At 45.0% G+C, this 13,894-nt stretch overlaps 1 protein-coding gene across 2 annotated transcripts in view; it reads left to right on the forward strand.

Moving 5' to 3' along the window:
- The window catches only part of NHS (NHS actin remodeling regulator), a 321,090-nt gene extending 307,196 nt beyond the window's left edge, over positions 1-13,894 (forward strand). Inside the window, exons 4-9 of one of the 2 annotated variants that reach the window (XM_041001249.1) lie at positions 957-1,019; positions 2,677-2,869; positions 5,580-5,711; positions 8,099-11,044; positions 11,316-11,442; positions 13,288-13,894. In XM_041001249.1, the coding sequence (XP_040857183.1) occupies positions 957-1,019; positions 2,677-2,869; positions 5,580-5,711; positions 8,099-11,044; positions 11,316-11,442; positions 13,288-13,894 (4,068 nt within the window). The remainder of the gene's footprint in view (positions 1-956; positions 1,020-2,676; positions 2,870-5,579; positions 5,712-8,098; positions 11,045-11,315; positions 11,443-13,287) is intronic. The other variant, XM_041001259.1, reaches the window with a different exon arrangement.

A 13,894-nucleotide genomic window follows, 5' to 3' on the forward strand; every position in this document is an offset into this window, starting at 1 on the left:
TCTAAGGGGGAAAAATTCAGCTTTTCCAAAGTTAGCAAATGGGATTGGTGTCTAAAACATGGGACGTATTTTTACAGACATTTCACAACTACAAGGTAAGGATATCATAATAATAATATAATAATAATAATAAATATGGTACTGTAGTCAGAGTTGACGCTAACATATAGTACTTATTAAGTGGCAGGATTCTTTTAAGTATTTAACATATTTTTTACTCATTTAATCCTTGGAACAGCCCTGGAGGATAGATGCCTATCTTAATACAGAAGGAAACTAACTTTAGAAAAGTTGAATAGTTGCACCTGATTAAAGAAAAGAACACAGCAGAGCCAGAATTTGATCTCAGCTCCAGGATTTGTGCACTTAACTACTATTTATGCTACCTCTCAAGTAATAATTATTTGTCAATCAGTGGATTCTTCAAGGACCTCATAGTGCTTGGAGTGGCAAGACTGGCAGCAATTCATAACTGTTGAAATATCAAAACCACTTGAGCAAAGAACCTCAGAGCATACCCTACATCTGGGACCTGGGGAGGGTGGGAAATTGGGTGGGCCTTCTCCCTTAATACCCCCCTTTATAAAACTGTACTACATAATACAATGTAAGCAACAATAAATAAAAAAAAACATGAAGGAAACAATATGGAAAAAATACTAGTCTTACCCACTTTCCTGTAGCCCTTGAACCTTTTTACCCTAAAAAAATAAGATTTAAAAAAAAGAAATTTGTTGGTGGAAAGAAATGAAAAAATAATAATAATTATTATTTGAAGATGAGAAAAGGATGGAGGAAAAAGGGGAGGAAGGAAGGAAAGGAAGAGGTAGGAGTTATCCTAATAAATTCACGCATTCATATCACAGATTTGAGCTAACTGGGTATGCTATGTATTGTCTGCACATTTTTAATTTCTTTCTTTCTTTTTTTTTTTTTTTTGCATTTCATGTTCATAGTTTAACAGCACCCGCTCGCCCTCCCCCACTGAGTGTTGTCACATGGCCCCATGGAGTAGAAAGGTATTGGTTCTGAGAATATTCCCTCACTGCCCTCTCCTGACCTTTCAACATGCGCTTCCTTCCTTTTCTTTTAACTTTATTGCAAACTCTCTTGTTTCTAACAGTGTTTCTTTTAATCAGTTTAAAGGGTGTTATTTTTCTAACTTGACTTAAATAATATAGAATGTACACATTTTGTTCTCTATTTTCTCATTTCCCCTCTCTGGGTTACAATTGCCAGCCCTTTCAACTTGACCATCACCTATCACTGCTCCTGCACTTTGTTACTGAGGAGAGAAATGCCAACTTGCCCTCTATTACTCCTGACTATGAAGGTTCAGCTTTTCCAAACAAAAAGAGAACCGGACAAAGGGCTTCTTTGGCAGCCACTTGTGGGTATCACAGTTCAGTAGAAAGCTTTGGGCTGCTGGCCTGAGCCTGGAGTTGGGTCACTTTCCTTGCTTCTCAACCCATTGTTATTCAAGGAAGGGATCCCCATGAAATGTGGCCTCTGCTGGTGGGAGGCTCTCACCCAAGTGTGTTAGCTTGCTCTCGCTCTCTCTCTCTCTCTCTCTCTCTCTCTCTCTCTCTCTCTCTCTCCCAGCTTGCACCAAACTTTGTTTTTTTCCTTTTTGGGAAGTTACCTAGGAAACAAAGTCTTTTGTGCTCTAACTTTATTTGAGCTTTTGGCTTTGCTGGGAATCTGCACAAAAGCTGAAGAAAGACAGTTGTAACATTTTGCTAAAACATTCATAGCGAGCACATCTTTCTTAAAGAGGAGACTCCTAGCCCGTGGGGTGTGTTGGAGGGCTTTGCCGGAACTTCTCAAAAGGTAAGTGAATGCTGGGGTCAGTCAAACAAGTGCTTCTGGAATCTTCTCTTTAAGGGGATTTGTGCAGTTCCTTTGGCAAGCCATGAAATCCTCTTGAGTTAATAGGACAGAATGTTTCCTGGTGTGAGCCAGAGAAGCAGTTTTTAAGTGAAACTGTTCTGAAATAAGAGGAAAAACTACTTATTTCCTACAGAAATGTACCTGCCTCCAAGTTGCGTAAAGAAATAAAAGTAGACTTACTGGCAAGAACAGATCTTTTGAAATGAGCTGCTTTAGGAACACAAGCCTGAAATCAGAGCTGGGATGCAGCCGTTTTAGCAATCTGGGCTAGGAGCCCAACTCTGAATTAAAACTTAGACAACGCTGATATTTATCAAAGGGTTTCAGGGACTATTTTCAAAAGCCCCTAGAAAACAAAGTGTCAGAAGCTGATGTGACCTGGAATGTCTCCTGACTCCAGGTTTGCTGAATTATTCATAAGCCTCCAGATCCATTTCCTTTAATCCTGGGCATCCAGGGTTCATGGGACTTGGAATGGAAATTTATGGCAGGATAGGTAGAAAGTGAGTCAAATCTTCACTCTACTCTAGCTGCACATAATGTAAAGTTTGGGGCTCCCTGGCTGTCTTGCCTCTCTATTTTATTCCATTTATACTGAAAAGCATGTTTCTTTTGTATTGCTTGATTATCAGAAAAATACTTGCAACTGGCTGTTTACTGTTTCTAGGAATTCTTCCTTTGTCCTAAAAGCTGATTTCTGACCTTCCTTTTTCTCCTCTAAACTATGAGATTGCTTCAGTGTGTGCTTATGGATAAAGTATGAATATGAATGTACTTCATTTACAGTCCCATCCTCCAGAGGATGAAGATACAGATGTCATGTTAGGGCAGAGGCCGAAGAACCCAATACACAATATCCCCTCTACACTGGACAAGCAGACAAACTGGAGCAAGGCGCTTCCTCTCCCAACGCCAGAGGAGAAGATGAAACAGGATGCCCAAGTGATTTCTTCTTGCATCATCCCCATCAATGTCACGGGTATCGTTCTGCTCTTCTCTTTGGGGGTACATGGTCAGCACAGACTGAGGATGAAACACATGTGGAAACTTTATTTGCTGGGCTTCTCAGTTTAGTCTGCCATTCAGTAAACAAGTAATACCATTTTCATCAAATTATAACCCAGAAGCTGCTCACCACGCTATTGCCAGATCCAGAACATTAATTTGCATGCATTCTGCTAGGTCACTTGTTATGTAAATTATGAGCAATTTCTTTTGCTGCAGGGAGGGGATCACCCAATAGCTCTTTGGCCATAGTGGGCTGGGATAAGCAGGGAAGTGGCTGCAGGGGACCATGTCATAATGCTGTATGGCACTGCAAGGACGAACACCCAAAACCCCAGGCTTGAGAAGTGCAGGTGATGGGGCTACCGACGAGCTAGAACATCTGTTTTCATGTTCTCATGGATGAAGGTAGGCTTAAAAAAAAAAGACTGTTTGGACTTCTGTATTCATATTAGGGATTTTAGACCTAAAATTGTGTGAGTACACAAATGAGACCTGAATTCCGTTTCAAAACTAGCTCTCCTCTTCCTGTATAGTGAGAGTCTGAATATCAGTCCAGGTATAATTCAAGCCTAGCAGGACTCCCTGCTCTCCTCTTCCTGTATAGTGAGAGTCTGAATATCAGTCCAGGTATAATTCAAGCCTAGCAGGACTTCCATATTTATCAGCTGTAATTACAAACACCAGAGTTGTATCTGGTACTCTTAGTTGCAAGTAAGATCATATTGTAAAAATCTTCACAGGTACCAATTAAATGAAATGCCTGCTGGGCTTTTAAAAAAATACCTAATTATATTTTCATTTATGGGTTTACTGAGAATATCAAAACAGCCAGGTTATAACTAACATTCGCCTTGATACCATGTGACTGAAGATTGTCACTCGAGACATATTTGGGATGCTTCTGTTATTAACCCTACTCAGATTTCTCTCACATACGGTGGGAAGGAAATGGAGTAGGTATCTGGGACAGATATTGCATTCTTTTTGACAAAAAGCCATACTAGCAACTTGACTTGCCAGTTAGGAACTGGCGGTTAATTTTTCTGATGACCTGTTCAACTTGTAGCATAGATTATTGCAAAGATGCTCATTTATCTGATCCACCATAATCTAAATGGGATGTATTACAAGAGTTCAGCTGCCAAAATGCATCACTTTGGCACCCTCTAAAACTAATTTTCCCTTTTGGGCACATCTGATTATTAACAACACCTGCTTCCTTCCTGGCACTGCATATAAAATATTGCCTTCAAATTTAGTGCTATGAGTATGGGCCATCACCCCCACAGTGAAGGAAAAGAGAAGTTGTATTTTTGTTTGCCTTTTGCTTCATTTTGCAAACTCTCAGACTAGAGCCTAGATTAGCTATTGATCTCAAAAGCCTTAATGAGAATGCTGTTAATGAGCTCCATCTAACACAGTGCAGTGGCAGTATACTGTGTATTCTCTAAGGATCAAGACTAGAATGAATAATTTTAAGTTTTCAGTTAAAACTAACAAAAAAAACCCTCCATTAATGTGAATCCTCTGATAATATTGTGTTGAATCATCATATGATGCAGATAAACCAAACAGACTTCTAGAAACTGTGGGCACTGTGATGCTAAGCAAAACTCAACTGCTTCATTATAAAGTTGCACCAAGATTTAACATGCTACCTCACCCCATGCTTACCAGTCAGGATAAAAGATGAGGTGACCACATTGCAAAGCCCAGTGCCATGCCTTTCTGAGACAAAGCTCACTATGAAAAACTCATTGTGGATGCCGATGCCAGACAAGAGTGTGGGTGCCTCACCAGCTCCCTTGCTGCACTAGTTTGGATTGGACTGCGTAGAGTGTCGTTAATGCAACCAGGGAGAGAGAAACCAATGAGCACCATGGTTTGCCCCCTGTGCATACATAATCTAACCATGGGATACAGACTGGGAACTCCAGCTTTCCCGCTGGCACAGAACATGTGTCCATTTCAGTGCAGACCTGCAGACTGACCTGTGTGTTTTATACAGCTAAGACACCAGCTGGTAACCTAAGAAGCGTTCAGTATTGTCTGTGTAAGGAAGTAGAGTTATGTGGTGATTGAGAAAAGGCAAATTGTGAGGCTAGTGAGTTGCCTCACAGTGAGTGTGTGTACAAGGTCTGGGAGTGACAGACCACACGCATCTGCAGGTGCCTGGTGGGGAAGATTTGCAAACAGGAGGGAGGGGGGCAGACACTCACAAAAAATGCTTTTAGTGAATCAAATGGGTTTAGGATATATTAGCTGCCTAATTCAGCCTCACACCCAAGCTTCCGATCTGCTTTGCAAAGGTGCCTACTCTAAGAGGCTAGAAATAGAACAGTAATAGAAGAAACTATAGGGTCTTCATCTTTCAGGAGCCATTGCTGTGGGAGCATGGTGTTTAGTTTGTTTTGAATACCTTCTGCTCTTTCTTTGCTTTTCCTTCTTTGCTTGGTACTTTTGGCAGTGTGAGCTGTTGTGCAGAGCTGTGTTGAGAAACAAAGCTTAATATCCTGCAGCTTAATTTAAAGAAAAGCTGAAGAAGGGGACCCTTATGCTTGTTCAGAGCCTTGATCGCAACTCTTTCCTTATTTCCAGTCAGTAAATATCACTGTGCCCTAAGCAACAGGCATCGGGTTTGGCACTCGGGAAAGCTAATGAGACTTGTCTGTGGGTTGCAGGAGTCGGCTTTGACAGAGAAGCTAGTATTCGCTGCTCTCTTGTTCACTCGCAGTCGGTCCTGCAGCGGAGACGCAAACTGAGGAGGAGGAAAACCATCTCGGGCATCCCCAGAAGAGTTCAACAAGAAATAGGTGTGGTATCCAAACGGGCATGGCTGCTAACCTTCCTGTCCAGTGCGCATTCGGGGGAGATGAAATGCTAGCTAGCCTGCAACTGACTTCTTTAGAAACACCAAATGTTTTCCTTTGTAGAGGTCTGGAAATGGTGTGCATTTATTTGTATTCAGCAAGCCAGGTGCCATTAGCATTTTAACTCTCCAGTGTTGACTTATTGACTCTAAAGGTTTAACCTGACATATTTCACCATATACATTCAGGTCTTAAAGCCAAAATGTAGGATTTAGCTAACTTTAAAAAGTTACCAAAGTAGGTACTCTAAGTAAAAAAATAATAACACTCAATGAAAGGGTCTTTCTTTGGTTGTAATTTGGTAACTTTACTTGAAAAGAGATGTATTTTTGTGGTTCTTTTTTAAAGTTAAGTTCTTAGTAAACTCAGTTAAATATTAAAAACATGATACCTCGCATAACATTTTTCTATTTTCTTTCTTCAGTGTGTTTAGAATATCTGACTATAAGGCTTTTTTCATTATTCCCTTTATGTTTTATTTTTAAATTTATGATGTCATGTACAACTTTATAATGATGTTTTAAAAAATTATTTTAAAATGAAAAGGAAACATTTTTCAATCATTTAATACTAACAGAAAGTTATTGGAATAGTTTTCTATCTGCTAATAAAATTAAATTGCTAATTTAAAACATTTTACAAAGAAAAGTCAGGAATAAATAGGCAAATGGCAGTTTTTCAAGAAATCCAGGGAAAAAAATTCTGCTGCCTTATACAGAGTCTTCCATAAGGTAGGGAGAGGGCATTTGTCTTAGGATTGATTGTGTGGTCAGGTAAGCTAGGAGCAACACAAGCAAGATGCATGACACGACAGACAAGTGCTGGCAGCAGTTCCCGCAGACACAGAGTCGTCACTTTGAAACAGAATCACAAATAATATCTGGCTACATCCAAAGAAATAATAAATATCATTTTCCCATGTGAAATCAACAGAACTGGCACATTAACAAGAGTATGAGCAAAAAGGTAATCTTCATCATATGAGACATAACTTTCTAATTTTGATACAGTATTTAAATATCTGATAAAAATTGATTCTATACTTTGGTATATTCTCTATATGTTCCATGTATGATAAACATATGTAATATCTGTTTTTCTGTGTGTGTGTGTATGCAAAGGATCAAGGAAAAGTTCATTGAAAATGTATATTATGAAAAAAACTATACATGCACTGCAAAAATATTGGCACCAAAATAAATTATTGAAGTGCATATTTCACTTGGCATAATGACCTACAGTTGTAACCATTTTGTTTCAAATGTCAGAATTTGCAGTCCTTTTTATGGCTGAGTAATAGTCCCCTGTGTATAATACCACATTTTTTGTATCCAGCCATCAGTTATTAGACAGGTAGGTTGATTCCATATCAATTGCTTTCTCATGAACAATTTTTTAAAAACTTATTTTCATGTTAACATCTCTTATAAATGAGATCTTTATCTCATAATGAAATGTATAATGATTTTTATTTCATTACACTTTTATTGCTACATAAAATGAAGAGTAGTATCCAAGAAGAGTAAATGTGCTTTGGCTTTGAAAACAAGTAGTACTTCTTAGGGCAAAAGAATGTGCTAGGGAAGAGACATGATTCACAAAGGAATGAAAGCATGTCTTCCCTAAGCATACACAAGAGGACTTCAAGCAGCTCAGGAGGGCACAGCGAAATGCCTTAATAGGCAGTCCTTCCCCCCTCAAGTGCTGGCATGCCACATGAGCACCAATTCCTGTCTCAGAGTCTCCGCTTCCCATCCAGCTCCCTGCCTGTGGCCTGGGAAAGCAGTTGAGGACGGCCTAAAGCCTTGGGACCCTGCACCCGTGTGGGAGACCTGGAGGAAGCTCTGGGCTCCTGGCTTCAGTTGGCTCAGGTCTGACCACTGTGGTCATTTGGGGAATGAACCTGTGGATGGACAGTCTTTCTTTCCATATTTGCTTCTCTCTGTAAATCTCCATTTCTAGCAACAACAAATTAATCTTAAAAAAAAAAAAACAGTTCAGGAATGATATAATTGAAAGATAAGTTTATTTTGCTACAAAATATTTGAAGTCCATAGATAGTCTTTCATAATACACTTTCTCCATGAACTTTCTGAGAATCTCTTGTGTACACACACACACACACGTACATATGTGGCTGCGTATACACATACATTAATATTTATATAGAGAGAACTTCTCTAGTGCCGATTTCACTTTTGTTTCATTTTACTTACTGCTTTTGTAAGCAAAAGCCCTTGCATGCTAGCACACAGATTGACTGACATCCTGAACATGTTAGTCTGTTGATGTATAAAATTATGTCTCCTCATGTTTTCCATGCACTCTAGATTCTGATGAGTCACCCGTGGCCCGGGAAAGGAATGTGATTGTGCACACGAACCCAGACCCCGCCAACAGTGCCAACAGGAGGTCTGGCACCAGGGACTCGGAGTGCCAGACTGAGGATATTCTGATTGCTGCCCCCTCCAGGAGGAGAATCAGAGCTCAAAGGGGTCAGAGCATCGCAGCTTCCCTCTCCCATTCTGCTGGCAATATTTCTGCCCTGGCAGACAAGGGCGATACCATGTTTACCCCGACGGCAAGCAGCCGCACCAGATCTCGGAGCCTCCCGCGGGAGGGCAACAGAGGTGGAGATGCTGAACCTAAAGTTGGTGCTAACCCCTCGGCATATGAACAGGGCGAGTCCTTCATAGAGGACCATGAGCGGACCCCGAATGATTGCGGTGAGGCCCCAAGCAGCCCAAGCGCCCCAGAACACCAGCCCAATTTGGGCTTGGCCTGCTCACCCCATCTTCATAGCCCCCAGCACAAATTAAGTGAGCGAGGAAGGTCACGCTTGTCGCGAATGGCTGCAGACTCCGGTAGCTGTGACATCTCCTCCAACTCAGACACCTTGGGGAGCCCCATCCACTGCATGGCCGCAGCTGGCGTCCTCCTCAGCAGCCACATGGACCCAAAGGACGACCACCAGTCATCCAGTGGCAACTGGAGCGGGAGCAGCTCCACGTGCCCCTCCCAGACCTCCGAGACCATTCCCCCTGCAGCTTCTCCCCCGCTCACTGGCTCCTCTCACTGTGACTCGGAGCTGTCACTCAACACAGCCCCACACGCTAGTGACGAGGCCAGCGTCTTTGTGACTGAGCAGTACAGCGATCACCGGGCCAACTCCTTCACCTCGACCGGGACAGATCTGCTGGATGACCCCAGCCACGGCAACGCAAGTGACAGCGAGTGGAATTACCTGCACCATCATCACGATGCCTCCTGCCGCAGGGACATCAGTCCTGAGCATCCCAAGGCAGACAGCCTGGGCTGCCCGAGCCTCACAAGCATGGCCACGTATGACAGCTTTCTGGAGAAGTCTCCGTCTGACAAAGCCGACACGAGCTCTCACTTTTCAGTGGACACAGAGGGGTACTATACGTCCATGCACTTTGACTGTGGCCTCAAAGGTAACAAGAGCTACGTGTGCCACTATGCAGCCTTGGGCCCAGAGAATGGCCAGGGCGTTGGGGTGCCTGCTGGCCTTCCGGACTGTGCTTGGCAGGACTACTTAGACCATAGGAGGCAGGGGAGACCAAGCATCTCCTTCAGAAAGCCGAAGGCCAAGCCAGCCCCGCCGAAGCGCAGCTCCTCACTGAGGAAGTCAGATGGAAGTGCAGACATGTCTGAGAAGAAAGAACCAAAGAGCAGCGGCCAGCATCTGCCTCACAGCTCCAGGGAAATGAAGCTGCCTCTGGATTTCTCCAGCCCGCCTTCTCACATGGAGAATGCCTGCCTCCCCAGCAAGCAGGACCCTTCTTGGATGAACCAGAGTGAGCCTGGGGTTAAGGAACCTCAGTTAGACACTTCAGATATCCCAGCATTCAAAGATGATGGTGCTGAATCAACACACTATGCAGACCTCTGGCTTCTAAATGACTTAAAAACAAATGACCCCTATCGGTCATTGTCTAATTCGAGCACGGCTACGGGTACCACGGTTGTTGAATGCATCAAATCTCCTGAGAGCTCGGAGTCCCAAACATCCCAGTCAGAATCAAGAGCCACAACTCCATCTCTTCCTTCTGTTGACAATGAGTTCAAATTGGCTTCCCCAGAAAAGCTGGCTGGGTTGGCATCTCCATCAAGTGGCTACTCGAGCCAGTCAGAAACACCCACATCTTCTTTCCCTGCAGCTTTCTTTTCAGGCCCATTGTCTCCTGGAGGGAGCAAGAGGAAGCCAAAAGTCCCAGAAAGGAAGTCCTCACTCCAGCAACCCTCGTTAAAAGATGGAGCCCTGTCCCTGAGCAAAGATCTTGAACTTCCAATTATACCTCCTACTCATCTTGACCTAAGTGCTCTTCACAGTGTTTTGAACAAACCATTCCACCACCGTCATCCATTACATGTTTTTACTCAGAACAAGCAGAATTCAGTAGGAGAAACCCTGAGGTCAAATCCTCCCCCATCCCTTGCAATTACTCCGACAGTCCTGAAATCCGTGAGCCTGAGGTCCATTGGTAAGGCTGAAGAAGTTAAGCAAAAAGAAGGCAACGACACAGAGCTCCCCTTCGTACAGGAAAATGCTCTCACAATGGCTGCCTTGTCTCCTGGAAAGACCAGGCCGCCTCCAGTGAAGAAATCAGGGTCGCGTCAGTACTCCACCGAAGACACCATCCTGTCCTTTCTAGACTCCCCTGCAATCGAGATGGGACCAGAGAAGCTACAGTTCGAAAAAAACCTTACTTTGGATGTGAAGAATCATTGTGATGCAGAAACCGTAACCTCGGCCGGTAGCAGTCTCCTAGATTCGAATGGCACAAAAGAGCACATGCAGGTGGAGGGCGAGCCTGCTCCAGAAAACACACCGACTCACAACAGTGGCTTTTCCGCTGAAGGGTTCCAGAGGGTCTCTGCCGCCCAGCCGACTGATGTGGATGGTAAACCCGTACACTGTGGAGTTAGCCCAGAACAGGTGCAGAAGGAATCCCCTGCCCTCCGGGAGGAAGCAGCACAACCCGCTGGAGGGCATGTAGTCACATCTCAGGCCAACTCACCAACTGCAGCAGCCGACAGAAGCAGTCAAGCCAAGTATCAGCTCGGCATGAGCCGCCATCACGACAAAGTGCCTGGGAATATCCGTTACGAATCAGAGCTAGCAACTGTAAATTCATTTCCTGAAAAATGTTCTGAGCAGGAGAACACTGCTTCAGGTATTTCTGCCAAAAGTGCCTCTGACAACAGCAGAACGGAGCAGAGCCAAGGAAGTGTGGACGAGCCTACACTGAAAGGTCAGTGGATGTGTAGGGCACAGGCCCGGTGTGTGCTGTGACATTTTACACCTGGTGTGTCTTACTGTCCTCCTGTACTGCTCCGCGCTGGGTGCCGCCTTCCCTCCTCAGTTCCTTTCTACTCACGAAAACAATGGCAGTAAGCGCTTCTGTGACTAAGGACTGAGTTTTGGCAGTAAGGGCACTCCTGTTTGTTTGGCCCCTCAGTCAGAGGAGCACAGTGGCACGCTGGGTGGTGTCTTCTTAAAGACACTTATGTTCTTGTTTTCAGAATCCTCACCGAGTGATGACTCCATCGTTTCACCACTTAGTGAAGACTCCCAGGCTGAAACGGAGGGTGTGTTTGTGTCTCCAAACAAACCTCGCACGACTGAGGATTTGTTCGCAGTCATTCACAGGTGAGGCTGCATGCCCACGGGGCCGGAGCCAGAGGCACACACAAGGCTGTACTTCTTAAAGTGCTTCTCCCCAAAGGCAGCTTGTAGTATCCTCCCCAAAACGCATACGAGCTAATTCAGTATACAGTCAGAGAGGCCTCAATTGAGAGCCTTCTGTAAACAGTGCCGAGAGACAATGCCTTTGCCCCTTAGGAAAGAAGGTTTTAGGCGAAAACAGTCTGTGGTTGAGTCACTGAGAGTTGAAAGCTGAAATTCTAGCGCAATGTCTATAAAAAAATTTCTAGAACCTAAATAAGCTGTAATCATATACACTTACAGAGACAAAACAAGCAGAACCCCAAGTTCAAAGTTGGTGTCTACAGCCACCCATTTCAGAGCTCAGAACAACTAACAATTGCCCCTTGGCCCCTCCTTGAGCTCCTTCAACAGTGCTGGCGTCTGTCTCCAGAATCACTGCCCATGTTGTCCTGGGCCTGTTGTCTCCATTGCTGCATCTCCGCTGCCCAGGCACACTCTCCTTTGGCCCTTGTGCCCTTGGGACCAGTGGCCCGTATCTGCTGAAGTGCATGTTTCAAAGAAAGTGGGCTAACCCTTAGAAACTAAACCCGCATGCAACTGAGGCAGCAGCTGTGTGGCTCCTGCTCCTTCCCCAAGCACAAGGCCTCAGGGACCTAGCTAGCATACCCCGGGGCAGAAGTTGGGGGACAGCTTTTTCCTTTTCATAGAGTTGGCATTGTTTGAAGCAAATTCATTGCCAACAGCTTATAATCCTGTCCCTTACAACATTCCAAGATTCTGCTTTTAAAAGGAACTTCTGTTCTCTGCTGATGTAGCCCTCTCATAAAGAAAGAGCACCATCATTCAACAATTTCCTTTTAATGGAGTCAATCAGAACAACTTCTGTGTATACCTAGCAGGCATGCTTCTAATCATTAATTTTCTTCCTTGGTCTATCTGTTGTATGCTCTAATTCTGTTCTCCCCATCCCTCATCCCAAGCCCAAGGACAAATCACTAAAATGTTATATGATTCAAAAAGCCAAGTACTTGATTTCAAAGAGTCAAGTGCTAGTGTGTTGAACAGTGGACAGGAAATAAGTAGCATCAGAAAGGCCTGGATTTCAAGCCCAACTTGATCACTTCCTCTGCAGTCTTCAATAAGCTAGCACCTCTGAGTCTATTCCTTTACTGTAAATAGGAATGCCTGCAGCTCACCTGTTTTGATGATAACATTTCCATGTGTGAAATATGGTAGCAGATCAGTGCTGTGGAGGAGGTCTGTATAAGGGTGCCATGTAGGGGCTTCATCGTTAAGATAAATGTCTGCTGCAAATTAGATTTTTTTGAGCTACAGGACTTAAAAAAGCAGAACAGCCCAGTGAACCCCCACACCTGTTACCAGCCCTGGCCCATTCCCTTCCATGCACCTCCACGTTGTACTGTTAGTTGGAAGTCAATCCCAGATCGCAAAGAATTCCATCTCTGCTGCAGAGACAGATTGACTTGTTTGCTTTGTTTAAAGCCAGCGTTGGTTTCCACAGTACAGCTAGAGGCCAGATAGTAACATGTTCTTCAACTGCCCTGGGGCACCCAGTCAGTGCTGTAGACAGGACCTCCACCTGGGCCACTGTCTGCAAAGATCATCTCCAGGAGTGTGTGCAGCCACTGTTGGAGCATTTCCTTGGGATGTCACAAAGGCAAGGGTGCTAGCTAGTGCTTAGCAGTCCATCACATAGGCCGCGCTCAGCCTACTCTGTAAGTGGCTACGGGAGTGCGCTGGGGCACTTGCTGGTTCCCAGACACGTGTGGACTGAGATCTGTGTCTCATCTTTGTTTCTCTTAAAAGATCAAAGAGGAAAGTACTTGGAAGGAAAGATTCTGGAGACATGTCAGTTCGAAGCAAATCGAGAGCTCCTCTAGGTGGCCCTGGCGGCTGCACTGCTTCTGGCACTTCACCAGGCAGCAGCGGGACGACCCCAAACAGCCAGAGGTCTCCTGGTCTCATCTATCGAAATGCCAAAAAGTCCAACACTTCGAGCGAAGAGTTCAAGCTGCTGCTGCTCAAGAAGGGCAGCCGCTCCGATTCCAGCTACCGCATGTCGGCTGCCGAGATCCTCAGGAGCCCCGTGGTGCCCAGACCTCCAGGCGAGCTCCCGCTGGAGTCCCCGCACGGTGGCGAGGATGCCCAGCACGGCGCCCCTGGGCCCGACGCCTTGGCCCCACTCTCCCCGTGCTCGCCACGCGTCAATGCCGAAGGCTTTTCCTCCAAGAATTTCACCAGCACAGCATCGGCTAGGGTTGGGCGCTCCCGGGCCCCGCCGGCCGCCAGCAGCAGCCGCTACAGTGTGCGCTGCCGGCTGTACAACACGCCCATGCAGGCCATCTCGGAGGGCGAGACGGAAAACTCGGACGGCAGCCCGCACGACGACCGCTCCTCCCAGAGCTCCACATAG

The sequence above is a fragment of the Ochotona curzoniae genome, unplaced genomic scaffold (genome assembly GCF_017591425.1).
Source record: "Ochotona curzoniae isolate NIBS_2020 unplaced genomic scaffold, NIBS_Ocur_1.0 contig_1274, whole genome shotgun sequence".
NCBI lineage: Eukaryota > Metazoa > Chordata > Mammalia > Lagomorpha > Ochotonidae > Ochotona > Ochotona curzoniae.